This window comes from Salmo trutta, chromosome 4 (genome assembly GCF_901001165.1).
Source record: "Salmo trutta chromosome 4, fSalTru1.1, whole genome shotgun sequence".
NCBI lineage: Eukaryota > Metazoa > Chordata > Actinopteri > Salmoniformes > Salmonidae > Salmo > Salmo trutta.
The window spans coordinates 9,670,676-9,689,088 of record NC_042960.1 but is presented as its reverse complement, the minus strand read 5'-3'; the positions used below and the strand labels follow the sequence as shown (position 1 = coordinate 9,689,088).

Here is an 18,413-nt window from a genome sequence, read left to right as displayed (position 1 = left end):
CAGACAGGCAGAGCAGGAAGTCAGGCAGGGCCCCAGCTTACTGTGAGGGAGACGGAGATCATTCAGCCACTGTCTACAAAATAACGTTCCAGATCACATACTGAGAGGATTGCTGCAGGGCTTTATGAGACTGTAAATAAACAGAGATGCCCTCTCACCATAGATATTCTCTCTTGCTCTCTCTCTCTCTCTCTAACTCTCTCTCTCCTCCCCTCCCCCCTCTCTCTATAACTATCTATCCCTCTCCCCCATCACTCTCTATATCTTTCTCTCTATAACTATCTCCCCCCTCTCTCGCTTTTTCTCTCTCTCTCCCCCTCTTCCTTTCTTCCTCCCCTCTCTCTTTCCCCCCTCCTTTTTTCCCTCCCCCCTCTCTCTCTCTCGCACACTAATAAACACACTCTCTCATTCTCTCCCTCTCTCTCTCACACTCCGCACAAGACACGTAACCTGCTGAAGAAAATTGCCATGGTTTTTTGTGATGATGGAACTGAACTGAAGAGCATTGCCCTGGAGGGCTGATTTAGCTCCATAGAAACCTGACTTCCTGTCAACACATGTTCTGATCCCACACACACGTAGTGCGGTGTGGAAAACATGTTTACTAGTAATTGAGCACACACCATTTTCACACATGAAAATGTACTTATGTGCGCACCTTGTACATCCTGTGCATCATGTCGAATATACTTACACACACACACACACACACACACACACACACACACACACACACACACACACACACACACACACACACACACACACTCTAAATACACACACATGCATAGACAGTCACACAGTCAGTAGAGATTCGACACGGGACAATATCCACAGGGAGAAAACACTATATTTCAATCCTAAGCTTAACTAGCTTTCAAATGAGAAAATGTCCCCATATCCCTCTCCACAGTATGCACAGCACAGTGTGGCATCTAATTTCCCTACCTCGCTAACATGGAATCACTTGGAGTCCAAACGGCACCCTATGCCCTATAAAGGGTTTTATGTTTTACCAGGGCCCATAGGGTAAAAAGTAGTTCACTATATAGGGAGTAGGGTGCCATTGGGATGCAGTCACTCTCCAGCCCCCCCGCAGCGGAGGGAATAGTTCTCATTATCGACAGAGCTGTAACACTACTGCAACCCCCCTCCTGACTTCCAACCCATTGCAGTAGGAGTTACTGGGGGATTTGTTTCTTGCAAAAAGATACAGACAGACAGACAGACAGACAGACAGACAGACAGACAGACAGACAGACAGACAGACAGACAGACAGACAGACAGACAGACAGAAAATCCATGTTGTTTCTATGAGGGCCTAATGGTGCGCAGAAGGCCAGTGGTTTCTCTCTCTCACTTTCTTACAATGCCTTCTAGTGCTCCCTGAGAGCCATTATGGACCAATCCATGAAATACCTCATTGCAAATCCTCTTTAAGCAATATCTGACATCACTGCGAAAAGCAGCCAATACGGCCATCCTAACGTACATATGCAGCACTGTTCAACTAAACACCTTTGATTGGTAACCAGAGTAGCATAGTAACCACCCACAACAAACCCCTAATCGATGTAAGCTGCCATTTTCCATGTAATGATATTAGCCATGTTTGCCTACTAATGAATAGCAGTAAAGTATCAGTGCAAATCGTGTGCATTGTATACGGGTTACTTTCACATTTATTTGATGTGAGGATCAATAGAGGTGAACGTGTTTGTTCACGCTCCTCTCCTCCAAGCCATTGAACAGACACAGATACTAAGACCTGGGGGATTAGAGAAGACAACATCGTTGGAGATGCGAGGCGTGACCCCATTTTGTGTTTGAAGTGAAATGTTAACGCGCACACCGCCATGTTCTCTCGTTAGTAGTGCAGCAATTGACCCCCAATTAACACACGTTATTACCTCTGCTCTGCACGTTTATTGCGTCAACATTTGGGTCAGAGAAAGACCCATCTGTCCCTCTACTTACTTTGGATGTCTGATATCTGGTAGAGAGCGGTCCAGGGCGATGTTGTTACTAACGTAGATGTTGAAGCCGTTCTCCTTGTAAACCGAGTCGTCACACTCATCCTCAGCTAGAGGGTAGGGCTTGCCGTGCTCCCCTTTCCCTAAAAGACAGAAAATACTGTGAAATCTCAAGGTGCTTTGCAGTGTGTGTGTGTGTGTGTGTGTGTGTGTGTGGGTGAGAGAGAGAGGGAGAGGTAGTGTCTGTGTGTGTGTGTGTGTGTGTGTGTGTGTGTGTGTGTGTGTGTGTGTGTGTGTGTGTGTGTGTGTGAGAGAGAGAGGGAGAGGTAGTGTGTGTGTGTGTGTGTGTGTGTGTGTGTGTGTGTGTGTGTGTGTGTGTGTGTGTGTGTGTGTCTCAGAGGGCCATAATGGTCCACTTTAACCCATTTGTCAATGGGTCTTTTTTGGTAGATACCCCGTGGAGTAATTGCAGTGTTCCTTTTCTCTCCCATTTCTATGATCAGAAAAGACACTGTAAATGCACAGATTTTTTTCAGGGCTTGGCAGTTAGCCACTTTGGCGTAACGACGACTCCTAAATCCTCAAAAGACATCAAACCAGGAAGGGAGACATTTTGCCTGCCCTGCGATCACTAATACAATTATACACACGTCTGTGATTTATCAGATCAGGAGTGTGTGTGTGTGTGTGTGTGTGTGTGTGTGTGTGTGTGTGTGTGTGTGTGTGTGTGTGTGTGTGTGTGTGTGTGTGTATTTAGAGATGCAAAACACTGTTTTCGGTATTGTAATCAACGTTGGCCCCAAACCAACAACAGGAACCAGGACTTCTTAAATTGAATAAGCAGCCCTCTACACACTCTGCTTAACATGCTGATAGAGAAGAGGAGATTGAATTCTCCTTGGATACTGCCGTTTAGGCACAAGTTAAATACAAACAATAGGCTAAGAGCTGTGTGTTCATTTGAACTGCTACGGTGTGAGTATCTCATTAGGGGGGCTTGGTAAAGCATGCAATGCTAAAAACAGTAGCCTACATGAGTGTGGATCAGTAGCTGTACTGAAACACTGATATACAGCACCAGTCGATGGTTATAAAAGCCCATGGATGCTTATACGTTATAGACCTAAAACATTATACCTGCAGGCTTGAAGTAAAGTGTTACTGTATTTGTTCAATCAAATGGTGCTGGTTAGTGGTTACCAAGGTGATGAAATGGTTTGCTGTGTGCACTGAAACCAATTAAGAACAAAACGCTATGTTTTTGATGCCATTGCATGTGATATACTATGCCAGTAACTATGGTGGCATACTATAGTATCTATCCGCACAGGCTGTACTCTTGAGTCCATCCATTTGTTCTGCGACCCCCCTACTGTTTAATCTTGAGTCCTGGACTGAGATGTAAAACCTCAGAAAGAGTCTGCCTGGTGACAGAATCATTGGCTCACACTCTGCAATGTGCATTACTGCCATGAGCTTGACTAACTGCCCACCATGAATCAAGCTCCAGGGACTCCGATACTGAAGGGAAGGCGTTACATATCACTTAAGCTGCCAATCACAATTGACTGACAGCTCCTCTTTCATCTAATTAAACCGTTTACCTCGTTTATACCTCCAAGGGGCTAGAAGTAGAGGATCCTATCGGCATACTTTATTAGAGGATGCTACAATGAAATCACAAGTGGGTAAAGAAGCATCTAATTCCAGAATCCTGCTAATGTGCATTGTTCTTATTGGACGAGGGACACATATGAGAGAAATGTACAGCTTCTAATATAAAGAGAAAGCTTACAACATAGAGAGAAATCTCCTAGGAGAAAAAAACTGTTTTAGCGCATATGTATGGTGTGTTAAGGTTATCCCTGAAAACACTCCTGGCGTGGCAAACATGCGGTTAATGTACACTGACAGCTGGCATTGTTTGATGTACGGAGAGGATCCAGAAAGGAAAACAATGACATTCTTAACGAGAGGCTTTCATTTTGATGTGTGAGCGAGACCGAGGAAAACATGGAAAGTTTCCAGGACGAGTACAAAAGAGGGAAATAGAAAAATCTTTGTTTTTGTAAAACATTAAATGGATTTGGAAGCGGGAGGTGGGAAATATTTTGTGGGTGCCGTCTGCCAAGTAAAGGCTTGTGTTTCAAGTAGGTATCGTATGCCACAATCTTAGAGTCGGCTGGAAATAGGATGAAACGAAACCCACGTCCCTGTCCTCTCATAAACACAATTCATTTTACATCCTTCGCCAAAACCAACGCTAATGAATAAATCACTTGCCAAGTTTTACATCGTTCATCATTTCTCTCATCAATGTGAATTATACATTGACATAACCAGTGATCCCTCTCTCTCAATAATGCGGTGAGTTCAATAACTCTACTCTGAGTATTGTTGGCCGCTTGAAGCTAATTTTCCTCGGTACATAATTATTGAAACACTACACCCACAGCACAGGGCAGCCAAGCTCACAGGAGGGAGGCAAATAAACCAAGCAAATTAAATATTCCAATCCAGCACACCCACACATTAATGTTCAATAGTAATGGTTTTCCATTCCATCGTTTCACTCGGAAGGGGCTTGATTTTCAAAACAATTGTCACGGCCTGGCCAGTATATAAGGTTAATTGTTTTGTAGTTTGGTCAGGGCGTGGCAGGGGGTATTTGTTTTATGTGGTTCAGGGTGGTGTTTGTTCAAAGGGGGGTTTGATTTAGTATTTCCGGGGTTTTGGGTTGAGGTTCTATGTTTATGTATTTCTATGTGTAGTCTGGTGAGTGTGTTTCTATGTTGTGCTGATTGGGGTTGGGACTCTCAGTTGAAGGCAGGTGTTGTCTATCTGCCTTTGATTGAGAGTCCCATATATTAGGGTGTGTTTGTGTTTGTTATTCGTGGGTGATTGTTCTGTGTTGAGCTTAGGCTTTGCCAGACTGTTTGTTGTTGTCGTTCGTTCGTTCTCGTGTTTTTTTTGTTCTTTTTGTACGTTCATTTTTTGAAGTAATAAATTAACAAGATGAGCATACACATACCTGCTGCGTATTGGTCCTCCTTCACCGACGACAACCGTGACAACAATAGCGGTTCAAAAAACTAAAGTAAAACATGGACAAAGTGCACTCACCCAATTTCCCTGCTGACAGAACATGTAAATGGATGCTTTTAAAAGGCATAATGGGATAGACAATATATAGAGAAAATCACTTAATGGGTTTAACACATGAATCATTTCTACATGCTGTTCAATGGGGTTAGATTTTCCACAGCTTCCTGGTTGGGGGATGGTGGTGATTATGAGTCTATTATTCACAAAGAGTCTCAGACTAGGATCATTTTATCCTTTTAGATCATAATTAATAAGATGTCATGGACAAGGGGGACCTGATCCTAGATCAGCACTCCTACTCGGAGACACTATTTGAATGCAGGCCCTGTTCTGTAATCACTAATCTATTCACAACAGAGATGGGCAAGAGGCTGACGTCTACTTGATTGAGAGATGCTCAACATTTAATTAACAGGCCCATCACAGTACAATGATGTTATTTACCAGCACTGCAGCTTTATAAGTGGTTAATACACATGCCTACAATTCATTATACAGAGCATTTGTATATGAACTGCTTTAGATTTGTAAGTGGTTAATACATATAGTAGACTACACTTTTCCCATCCGACGTACGCGAGAAAAACAGGGGCAAATGTATTACTTACCCCTGGGTTTCATGCACTGATGAGCTATAATCAGCTTTTATCGTGGTCGCCGCAAACGTACAATTGAGGCTCAACAGATGGTGTGGCACATATGTGGTGGAGGTCTGGTGGGACAATGACCATGCATCATGATCTGACCAGACAGGAGGGCAGAGAGGGCAACGTTCAGGATTTAGGCAACCATATTGTAGGGTTACGTGATGTGACAGGTCTGCCACCCTAATGGCACCCTATTCCCTACATAGTGCACTACTTTCGAAGAGGGCCCATAGGGGAATGTGGGGAATAGGGTGCCATTTAGAACAGAAGCCCTGTTTGACGTCTCTGTTTTAGTCTGGTAGCAATTCAACTTAGTCTAATCTGGCTAATGACTTTTTTTAATACTCTGAAGTCTGCATGCATTAGAATTTACAGCCGAGTTCCGCAATTCCAGAAGCTGTAAAAGTGTTCTATTCTCCATTGTTGCCTGGTCATTAATACTGCCTCTGACATGTTTATCTACAGTTGACACGAACCCCTGACCGAAATAATATATTTCCTGTCTGGCATTGATGATTTATCTGGCTTGGCTTCAAATGTTTCCCAGCTCTGGTGTACGTTCCAAAACCCACCTTATTCCCTATATCGTGCACTACCCAGAACTGGTCAAAAGTAGTGCACTATGTAGGAACTAAGGTTCCATTTGGGATGCAGACTAGGTCTCTACCAGGGTGGGACTATTGAAATCTATCTGCTAAAATATTAAAGCTTTAACTGGCAATGGCACAGTGATTTAACCTTAAGGGGGCTAAGATTGAAAATACTTTTTGACTGACGCTGTAACTGCACAGCGGCAGGAAGGAGACACATATACTGTGTTTGGGTTAGGAGATGAACATTGGGTCTCTGCCTCTCTGCTCTTTACTTGACATTTATGTAATGAATGGAAATAGATATAGCTGGGTTACGTGTGGACACAATCATTTCTGGCCCGAACACCCCTCCCCCAGATACTTATTGTTTGAACAGTGGATACTAATGGCTTGTCTGTCAGTGACCTTTTCTAATTAATGTAAATCTGAATTGAGATCCTGGTACATGTTCTCACTTAGCTAAGGGTTAGTCTTGCCTCTACTTGGTGGAAACAGACAATAATTTGTTATTTTTTTATATGTCTCAAATGGAAATGCATTTGTCCTGCAAGCAGAGCTAATGCGAACATTATCAATCTCCCTTTTACCTTCATGGAAACCATTACAGTAAATCATGATAAAGATAGACTTGGTTGAAGTTCTTTATGTGGACATTTGTTACGTGAGGTCTCACATTGCTCGCTGTGTGCAGAGTGAAAACTCTTTAGCTACAGGAGGTGTAGTGATTGTGGTTTTCTGTGAGTTCTCTGTGAGACGTACCGACACGCAGTTCATCTCTCCTGATGCTCTCGTTATCATGCCAGTCTCTCCTCCTCAAGCCGTCCGTCCAGGTGTAAATGTGTCCTTCGCTCAGCCCCAACGAGAAGCCCTGAGAAAGAGGAGAGGAGGAAGAGGGTGGGGGACAATTCCATCATTCCATTATCACCCACTCCGAGAGATTAAACGCTCCAATTCAGTGTGAGCCTCAGCCGAACAGTAATATGAAGAGCAAAGTAAAACACTTACATTTTGATAGAGCGTTCAGCCCTGATAATTTAACTGACCATCATTTCTATTCATTCTCCCTTCACTCCATCAACAGTCGAACATGTTTTGCTTCTATTATTTTTCTTTTTTTCTTCTATATGAATGACATTTGAATTCAACTGTCAAAAAAAACGTATGCATGAACGAGCCTGAAGTGACTTCAAATTGCTCTCTAAAGTGCTTCCCAGTGCAACAAAAGCTAGAACTTGGATATAATTCAGATACCTTAAGCTTTGTTCTGCTTTCTGTTTGCTTTCTGTGAATTTTGAAGGTTGCCTTGGAGGTTCAGAGAAATAATTGCCTTTAACCTGAACTTTAGCAAGGAGCTTGCTGCAAACACAAATACAGTAAATGTTTTATGCTGTACATTCATCTAATGTCATTGAACACTGGTTACTTTAATAATGTGTACATACTGTTTTACAAACTTCATATGAATATACTGTATCCTAGTCAAGGCTCATCCTATATAACTACTGCTGTACAGTCGTGGCCAAAGGTTTTGAGAATGACACAAATATTAATTTTCACAGTCTGCTGCCTCAGCTCGTATGATGGCAATTTGCATATACTCCAGAATGTTATGAAGAGTGGTCAGATGAATTGCAATTAATTGCAAAGTCCCTCTTTGCCATGCAAATGAACTGAATCCCCCAAAAAACATTTCCACTGCATTTCAGCCCTGCCACAAAAGGACCAGCTGATATCATGCCAGTGATTCTCTCGTTAACACAGGTGTCAGTGTTGACGAGGACAAGGCTGGAGATCACTCTGTCATGTACATTGAGTTCGAATAACAGACTGGAAGCTTCAAAAGGAGGGTGGTGCTTGGAATCATTGTTCTTCCTTTGTCAACCATGGTTACCTACAATGAAACACATGCCGTCATCATTGCTTTGCACAAAAAGGGCTTCACAGGCAAGGATATTGCTGCCAGTAAGTTTGCACCTAAATCAACCATTTATCGGATCATCAAGAACTTCAAGGAGAGCGGTTCAATTGTTGTGAAGAAGGCTTCAGGGCACCCAAGAAAGTCCAACAAGCGCCAGGACCGTCTCCTAAAGTTGATTCAGCTGCGGGATCGGGGCACCACCAGTACAGAGCTTGCTCAGGAATGGCAGCAGGCAGGTGTGAGTGCGTCTGCACGCACAATGAGGCAAAGACTTTTGGAGGATGGCCTGGTTTCAAGAAGGGCAGCAAAGAAGCCACTTCTCTCCAGGAAAAACATCAGGGACAGACTGATATTCTGCAAAAGGTACAGGGATTGGACTACTGAGGACTGGGGTAAAGTCATTTTCTCTGATGAATCCCCTTTCCGATTGTTTGGGGCATCCGGAAAAAAGCTGGTCTGGAGAAGACAAGGTGAGCGCTACCATCAGTCCTGTGTCATGCCAACAGTAAAGCATCCTGAGACTATTCATGTGTGGGGTTGCTTCTCAGCCAAGGGAGTGGGCTCACTCACAATTTTGCCTAAGAACACAGCCATGAATAAAGAATGGTACCAACACATCCTCCGAGAGCAACTTCTCCCAACCATCCAGGAACAGTTTGGTGACGAACAATGCCTTTTCCAGCATGATAAAGCACCTTGCCACAAGGCAAAAGTGATAACTAAGTGGCTCGGGGAACAAAACATCGATATTTTGGGTCCATGGCCAGGAAACTCCCCAGACCTTAATCCCATTGAGAACTTGCGGTCAATTCTCAAGAGGCGGGTGGACAAACAAAAACCCACAAATTCTGACAAACTCCAAGCATTGATTATGCAAGAATGGTCTGCCATCAGTCAGGATGTGGCCCAGAAGTTAATTGACAGCATGCCAGGGCAGATTGCAGAGGTCTTGAAAAAGAAGGGTCAACACTGCAAATATTGACTTTTTGCATCAACTTCATGTAATTGTCAATAAAAGCCATTGACACTTATGAAATGCTTGTAATTATACTTCAGTATTCCATAGTAACATCTGAAAAAATATCTAGACACTGAAGGAGCAAACTTTGTGGAAATTAATATTTGTGTCATTCTCAAAACCTTTGGCCACGACTGTACACACCTGTTCTATTCATATACTGTCCTTACTGTCTATACACAGCATTCACATACATACAGTACCAGTCAAACGTTTGGACACTCCTATTCATTCAAGTGCTTTTCTTTCTTTTTACTATTTTCTACATTGTAGAATAACAGTGAATACATCAAAACTATGAAATAACACATATGGAATCATGTAGTAACCAAAAAAGAGTTTAACAAATCAAAATGTATTTTATATTTGAGATTCTTCAAAGTAGTCACCCTTTGCCTTGATGACAGCTTTACACACTATTGGCATTCTCTCAACCAGCTTCATGAGGTCGTCACCTGGAATGCATTTCAATTAACAGGTGTGCCTTTTTAAAAGTTAATTTGTTGAATTTCTTTCCTTCTTAATGCGTTTGAGCTAATCAGTTGTGCTGTGACAAGGGTTGGTACACAGAAGATTTGGAAAAATACCAAGTCCATATTATGGCAAGAACAGCTCAAATAAGCAAAGAGAAACAACAGTCCATCATTACTTTAAGACATGAAGGTCAGTCAATACGGAACATTTGAAGAACTTTGTGTAGTCGCAAAAACCATCAAGCGGTATGATGTAACTGGCTCTCATGAGGACCGCCACAGGAAAGGAAGACCCAGAGTTACCTCTGCTGCAGAGGATAAGTTCATTAGAGTCACCAGCCTCAGAAATTGCAGCCCAAATAAATGTTTCACAGAGTTCAAGTAACAGACACATCTATCTCAACATCAACTGTTCAGAGGAGACTATGTGAATCAGGCCTTCATGGTCGAATTGCTGCAAAGAAACCACTACTGAAGGACACCAATAAGAAGAGGAGACTTGCTTGGGCCAAGAAACATGAGCAATAGACATTAGACCGGTGGAAATTTGTCCTTTGGTCTGATGAGTCCAAATTTGAGATTTTTGGTTCCAACCACCGTGTGTTTGTGAGACGCAGAGTAGGTTAATGGACGATCTCTGCATGTGTGGTTCCCACTAGAGGTCGACCGATTAATCGGAATGTCCGATTAATTAGGGCCGATTTCAAGTTTTCATAACAATCGGTAATTGGTATTTTTGGCCACCGATTTGCCAATTCTTTTTTTTACACCTTTATTTAGCTAGGCAAGTCAGATTAAGAACACATTCTTATTTTCAATGATGGCCTAGGAACGGGGGTTAACTGCCTTGTTCAGGGGGGATTCGGGGATTTGTTTTTGCAACCTTCCGGTTACGAGTCCAACGCTCTAACCACCTGCTTTACATTGCACTCCACGAGGAGCCTGCATGGCAGGCTGACTACCTGTTATGTGAGGGCAGGAAGAAGCCAAGTTAAGTTGCTAGCTAGCGTTGAACTTATCTTATAAAAAAAGATCAATCTTAACATAATCACTAGTTAACTATACATTGTTGATGATATTACTTGTTTATCTAACGTATCCTGCGTTGCATAGAATCGATGCGGTGCCTGTTAATTTCTCATTGAATCACAGCCTACTTCGACAAACGGGTGTTGATTTAACAAGCGCATTTGCGAAAAAAGCACTGTCGTTGCACCAATGTACCTAACCATAAACATCAATGCCTTTCTTTAAAACCAATACACAAGTATATATTTTTAAACCTGCATATTTAGTTAATATTGCCTGCTAACATGAAATTATGTCACTTATCTTGCGTTCATTGCACGCAGAGTCAGGGTATATGCAACAGTTTGGGCCGCCTGACTCGTTGCGAACTATAATTTGCCAGAATGTGCCAGAATGTTACATGCACCCAATGACATAACATTGAAGGTTGTGCAATGTAACAGGAATATTTAGACTTAGGGATGCCACCCGTTAGATAAAATACGGAACAATTCCGTATTTCACTGAAAGAAAAAACTTTTGTTTTCGAGATGATAGTGTCACATCCTGGCCAGTATAAGGGTTAATTGTCATTGTAGTTTGGTCAGGACGTGGCAGAGGGTATTTGTTTTATGTGGTTCGGGGTGGTGTTTTGGTAAAAGGGCGTTTGATTTAGTATTTCCGGGTTTTTGGTTTATGGTCTATGTTTATGTATTTCTATGTGGAGTCTAGTGAGTGTGTTTCTATGGTTGATTAATTGGGGTTGGGACTCTCAATTGAAGGCAGGTGTTTTCTCTTTGCCTTTGATTGAGAGTCCCATATATTAGGGTGTGTTTGTCATTTGTGGGAGATTGTTTCTTGTCTAGCGTATGTGAGCCTGATAAGACTGTCTGTATATCGTGAGTACGTTGTTTATTATTTTGTGTTCACTTTTGAGTTAATAAAACTTCAAGATGAACATTCATAATTCTGCTGCATATTGGTCCTCCTTTTCCGACGATGATTTCGCCATATCGTCTGACGACGACGAAATCCCTGACAGATAGTTTCCGGATTCGACCATATTAATGACCTAAGGCTTGTATTTCTGTGTGTTTATTATGTTATAATTAAGTCTATGATTTGAAATTTGATAGAGCAGTCTGACTGAGCGATGGTTAGGCACCAGCACGCTCGTAAGCATTCATTCAAACAGCACTTTCGTGCGTTTTGCCAGCAGCTCTTCGCTGTGCTTCAAGCTGTTTATGACTTCAAGCCGGGTGGGTATAATTTGTGGAACGTTCCAATAGGAATCTATTCCAAAAACTTCGTAAATAACAAGGTTGCCAAAAAACAACGCATACAAAGTTGTATAGCGGCAGAATAAGATACTGGGTAGGGAGTGGTCTATTTCATTGCGTTTTTCACTCATCACGTTTATTCAGAAAAATGTCTGTCCTCACTCTGGTTGCCTATGGACAAACATTAAGAATAAGCTACGTGGTGAGTTGATGCCTATTCGGCAGCTAGTTAGCTAGGTTTGTATGCGTTGCTACTTTGTATGCGTTGTTGGTTGGCAACCTTTTACTTTACGTTTTTTGGAACAGATTCCTGTTGGAACGTTCCACAAATTATACCCACCCCTTCAAGCCTATCAACTCCCATGATTAGGCTGGTGTAACCGATGTGAAATGGCTAGCTAGTTAGCGGGTGCGCGCTAATAGCGTTTCAAACGTCACTCGCTCTGAGATTTGGGAGTGGTTGTTCCCCTTGCTCTGCATGGGTAACGCTGCTTCGAGGGTGGCTGTTGTCGATGTGTTCCTGGTTCGAGCCCAGGTAGGAGCGAGGAGAGGGACGGAAACTATACTGTTACACTGGCAATACTAAAGTGCCTATAAGAACATCCAATAGTCAAAGGTATATGAAATACAAATCGTATAGAGAAATAGTCCTATAATTCCTATAATAACTACAACCTAAAACTTCTTACCTGGGAATATTGAAGACTCATGTTAAAAGGAACCACCAGCTTTCATATGTTCCCATGTTCTGAGCAAGGCACTTAAACGGTAGCTTTCTTACATGGCACATATTGCACTTTTACCTTCTTCTCCAACACTTTGTTTTGCATTATTTAAACCAAATTGAACATGTTTCATTATTTATTTGAGGCTAAATTGATTTTATTGATGTATTATATTAAGTTAAAATAAGTGTTCATTCAGTATTGTTGTAATTGTCATTATTACAAATAAATAAATATGGGGGGAAAAAATCGGCAGATTAATCGGCATCGGCTTTTTCGGCCCTCCAATAATCGGTATCGGCGCTGAAAAATCATAATCGGTCGACATCTAGTTCCCAACCCACCGTGAAGCATGGAGGTGGTGTGATGGTGTGGGGGTGCGTTGCTGGTGACACTGTCAGTGATTTATTTAGAATTCAAGGCACACTTAACCAGCATGGCTACCACAGAATTCTGCAGTAATATGCCATCTCATCTGGTTTGCGCTTAGTGGGTTTAACATTTGTTTTTCAACAGGACAATGACCCAACACACCTCTATTTGACCAAGAAGGACAGTGATGGAATGCTGCATCAGATGACCTGGGCTTTACAATCACCCGACCTCAACCAAATTGAGATAGTTTGGGATGAGTTGGACCGCAGAGTGAAGGAAAAGCAGCCAACAAGTGCTCAGCATATGTGGGAACTCCTTCAAGACTGTTGGAAAAGCATTCCAGGTGAAGCTGTTTGAGAGAATGCCAAGAGTGCAAAGCTGTCATCAAGGCAAAGGGTGGCTACTTTGACGAATCTAAAATCTAAATTTATTTATTTAACACTTTTTTTGGTTACTACATGATTCCATGTGTGTTATTTCATAGTTTTGATGTATTCACTATTATTCTACAATGTGGAAAATAGTAAAAATAAAGAAATATTTATTTGCATTCCTGACTGACATTACTCAATCTGATATGACTTAATTTCTTGTTATTTTATTTTACTTTTGCATTATGTGAGCATTGTTATTGTATTGCTAGATATTGCTGCATTGTTGGAGCTAAAATCATACGCATTTTGCTGCATTGGCGATAACATCTGCAAAACTGTGTACGTGACCAATACACTTAGATTTTATTTGAAGTCATAACCGGAGGGGGAAGAATAAGCTTTTATGAAATGCTACTTTTAAAAACACCGTGGCGCAGATAGGGCTTCGTAATCTCTCCTTCTCTCTCACTCACTCTCTCACACACACACACTCCTCATAGGTGTGTATAATCATATTAGTCATCGCAGGGCAGGCAAAATGTCTCCCTTCCTGGTTTGATGTCTTTTGAGGATTTAGGAGTCGTCGTTACGCCAAAGTGGCTAACTGCCAAGCCCTGAAATAAATCTGTGCATTTGCAGTGTCTTTTCTGATCATAGAAATGGGAGAGAAAAGGAACACTGCAATTACTCCACGGGGTATCTACCAAAAAAGACCCATTGACAAATGGGTTAAAGTGGACCATTATGATTCCTGTCTGTTTCCAAAAGCTGCTGAAAAGTAGGCTCTTCTGAGGCCCTGCATCATATTTTTTTCAAGAGATGCTGAAGTATCATGGCATGTAGGTGGAAATGTGGTTATTGTGGTTCAAATAGACCCCTCACTAAATGGACCCCTCACAAATGGACCCCTATAGTACTTTGCCTCAGAAGAGACTACTTTTCAGCAGCTTTTGGAAACAGACAAGACACCAGAGTCATAATGATTCACTTTAACACTTCCCATTTGTCAATGGGTCTTTTTTGTTCGATTCCCTGTGGAGTAATTGTGGTGTTTCTCTTCTCTCCCCTAGTAGCAGCGGGTTAATGCCCTATGGGTAGCTGCATGGCTATGATGAACAATTTGAGCTACAGGGCTACAACTTGACCTTGGTTATGTTCAGTAGGGGCACGCAGTAGTAAAATCTCTTCAGATAGTACTTCCCTGTTTCACAACATTTCAAAACGTTTCCCCTCAACTGAACAAAACAATAGAGGCATTCTGTAATGCTATTATCTCATCTCAGAGATCCTGATAGCACATTCATATGTTAGCTCTGAGAACAAACACACTCCTGAATGGTAAATCAACAGACGTTCCTCATGAGAGTCGTAATGGAGTGGTTTACTGTTGGCTGAAGGCGATATGGCTGTGTTTACACAGGCAGCCAATTTGTGATCTTTTTCCACTAATTGGCCTTTTGACCAATCAAATCAGCTCTGAGAAAGATTAGATGTGTAAAGATCAGAATTGGGCTGCCTGTGTAAATGCAGCCCATGAGGCACACATCAAAATAAGGGATTTGGAGATAGAGGAACAATAGTAATTTAAAGAGACACACCACAATGAATATGTGCTTTAGAATAACTTTAAAAAGCCATGTAGATATATGAGGAGAGCGATCATGATCATATCGGAGAAATTCAAATTTTGAATGAGGTGGTATTTTAGAGCTAATCAACCTCCGCTGGACATAATCCAGTTACTTTACAGTTTCACATGATCTAAAATCTAAAAAGTCTCCTCACTTTACTAATCAGAGGGAAGAAGGATAGGGAAACTGTTGGATAATTGAAAATAAGCTCCAATGTAAAATGAAGCATGAGGTTGAAAAGAAAAATGTGTGTTTACTGCTTAGAGTTCCATTCTCTATTAGGGACAGACGTGAGATTTAGAGAACACATCTGATAAACCTTGTGATGAAAAAACAAGGACAGTGTTGACTTCTAAAAGTCAACTGATGCTACCAATTAGCATAGAATACATTTCAGACTTTTCTTTCCTTTTTTTAGGTAATGTTGCCATGACAACTGTTCAATAAACTGAGGATACTTTATGAAGCCACTTCACCCACATGAGAGTAAAGGATGCTACAGTTTATGTGAGGGATAACTGTGTCTGTTTTCACACATCCACGCCAGCTTGTTTTCAGTACAAAGAATATATTCTAACTACTCAGGTAGAGCCTAAGAGGCTGATATCATTACAGTCACAACTGTGATCCTGTGAAACCCTGCACTTTGAGTAATTTACATCTCTCTCAAGCTGACACGGGACACAGCGCAAAATAATTGCCAAGCCAAGAGGTAATCCCAATCTTTAAAGGAGTGCAATTTTCATTTATATTGTCCTATAATTCCAATTTCATTGCCACCTGAAGACACTAGGTCCACGCCTGTTAAAAGTCTAAATGACCCCAGGGTTTCACACACACACGAAGACAGACAGGGAACTCATCTTCTGATCCACACCTCATAAAGGGCAGGTCAAGAGGTGTTGGAGCTGGCTACCAATATTTCATGACTTCTCCTTCTCAGACTCCCAGGCTTTGAAGGCTACGACACAGACACACACACACAAATGTGCGTGTGTATGCAAACAGACACACACATACATACACACAGCAAAGGAATGTTTTGAACAAAGCAGGCCACCACCCTAAGCACTGTGCATCTGTTCATGCCCTTTCACCTATTGTGCTTTCACCTGCTATAAATATTCTAATGTAGACAGTATAATGGGTATCTATACTATGTTTTTCTAGGCTAGTATCAGGTCAAGAATAACTCCAGAGTACAACGTTTTCTTCTCTCCAGTTCTATCCAGAATAGAAAATCAGTATGCATTGAGCTAGCTAATCGACCTAGCCTCTGAAAATCTGAAGAGTGTTGTTTTCTGCAAAGAGGTTGAATTCTTGGTCAGGGTTGTTCTTGTTCAGGGTTGTCCTGGACTCATTGTGAACTGTGAGACTGTTCCTTTTGGTCTGGATTTTGTCCTTCAATGTCCTTGCAGCACTGGCGGTGAGCCACTTCAAAATACATCTGAAAGAAACACTACTTCAAGGTAAAGTTAGGTAGGAGGCTATTGATTAAGTTCATGCTTTAAAGGCTGATTCTTAAATACTTTTCCCCAACATTCCAGATCTTTTCTGACACGCACGATACAGGAAGTTATTTTTGCAACCGTCTTAGGTAAGAGAACTTTGTGGGTATGTCACGGCTGTCGTAAGGAGAAGCAGACCAAAATACAGCGTGTGTGTCGTTCCACATTTTATTTACACTGTGACACTATGCGATACATAAACATAAACAAAACAACAAACCATGACACAGAGTTGAAACATACACTACTCAAAAACAATCTCCCACAAACCCAGGTGGAAAAAACCCTACTTAAGTATGATCTCCAATTAGAGACGAGGACCAGCTGCCTCTAATTGGAGATCATCCCAAACAAAACCCCAACATAGAAACACAAAACTAGAACCTGACAACATAGAAATAGAAAATATAGAAAAAAAACCTGTCACGCCCTGACCTACTCTACCATAGAAAATAACATCTTTCTATGGTCAGGACGTGACAGTACCCCCCCCCCCAAAGGTGCGGACTCCGACCGCACCTAAACAAAATAACAACAACCCCCCCACTCAAAAAAAGGGAGGGTCGGGTGGGTTACTTCTCCTCCTGCGGATCCTCCAACAGAGGAGGCGGCTCCGGTTCTGGGCGTAACCCCCACTCCGCCCGCTGATCACCCTGCTTCTGTGCCACCGGACTGTGGATCGTCGGAGGAGGAACCGGACTGTAGATCATCGCCGGAGGCTCCGTACTGCAACCTGCCGCCGGAGGTTCTGGACTGCAGACCGCCGCCGGAGGTTCTGGACTGCAGACCACTGCCGGAGGTTCCGGACTGCAGACCGCCGTCGGAGCTTCCGGACTGCAGACCATCGCGCCGGAGACTCTGGACTGCAGACCGCCGCCGGAGATTCTGGGCTGCAGGCCGTCGCCGGAGACTCTGGGCTGCAGGCCGTCGCCGAAGACTCTGGGTTGCAGGCCGTTGCCGAAGACTCTGGGCTGCAGGCCGAACTGGGGAACGTCGCTGGAAGGTCTAGACTGGGGAACGTCACTGGAGGGTCCGGACTGTGGACCGTCTCAGGACCGTCCGGACTGTAGGCCGTCTCAGGAGGTTCCGGACAGTAGGCCGTCTCAGGAGGTTCCGGACAGTAGGCGTCTCAGGAGGTTCCGGACTGTAGGCCGTCTCAGGAGGTTCCGGACTGTAAAACGTCACCGGAAGCTCTGGACTGGGAACTGTCGCCGGAAGCTCTGGACTGGCAACTGTCGCCGGAAGCTCTGGACTGGGAATGCGCACTGGAGGCCTGATGCGTGGGGCTGGCACAGGTGGCGCCAGACTAGTAACACGCACCTCAGGGCGAGTGCGGGGAGCAGGAACAGCACACCCCGGACTGGGCAGATGCACTGGAGGCCTGATGCGTGGGGCTGGCACAGGTGGCGCCAGACTAGTAACACGCACCTCAGGGCGAGTGCGGGGAGCAGGAACAGGACACCCCGGACTGGGAATGTGCACTGGATGCCTGATGCATGGGGCTGGCACAGGTGGCGCCAGACTAGTAACACGCACCTCAGGGCGAGTGCGGGGAGCAGGAACAGGACACCCCGGACTGGGCAGGTGCACTGGAGGCCTGATGCATGGGGCTGGCACAGGTGGCGCCAGACTGGTAACACGCACATAAGGGTAAGTGCGAGGAGCAGGCACAGGGCGTACCAGGCTGAATAGACTCACTGGAGGCCGGGTACGTGGGGCAGGCACAGGATATACTGGGCCGTGGAGGCGCACTGGAGATCTCGAGCCTAGAGCTGGCACAACCC

General features: G+C 43.3%; 1 protein-coding gene across 2 annotated transcripts in view; it reads right to left on the bottom strand.

The window, feature by feature from the left end:
- Positions 1–18,413, bottom strand: part of LOC115191815 (polypeptide N-acetylgalactosaminyltransferase-like 6) — a 245,147-nt gene that overhangs the window by 174,671 nt on the left and 52,063 nt on the right. For both annotated transcript variants that reach the window (XM_029749748.1, XM_029749749.1), the window contains exons 3-4: positions 7,079–7,187; positions 1,979–2,117 (exon numbers count right to left, since the gene is read on the bottom strand). In XM_029749748.1, coding sequence (XP_029605608.1) covers positions 1,979–2,117; positions 7,079–7,187 — 248 coding nt within the window. The remainder of the gene's footprint in view (positions 1–1,978; positions 2,118–7,078; positions 7,188–18,413) is intronic.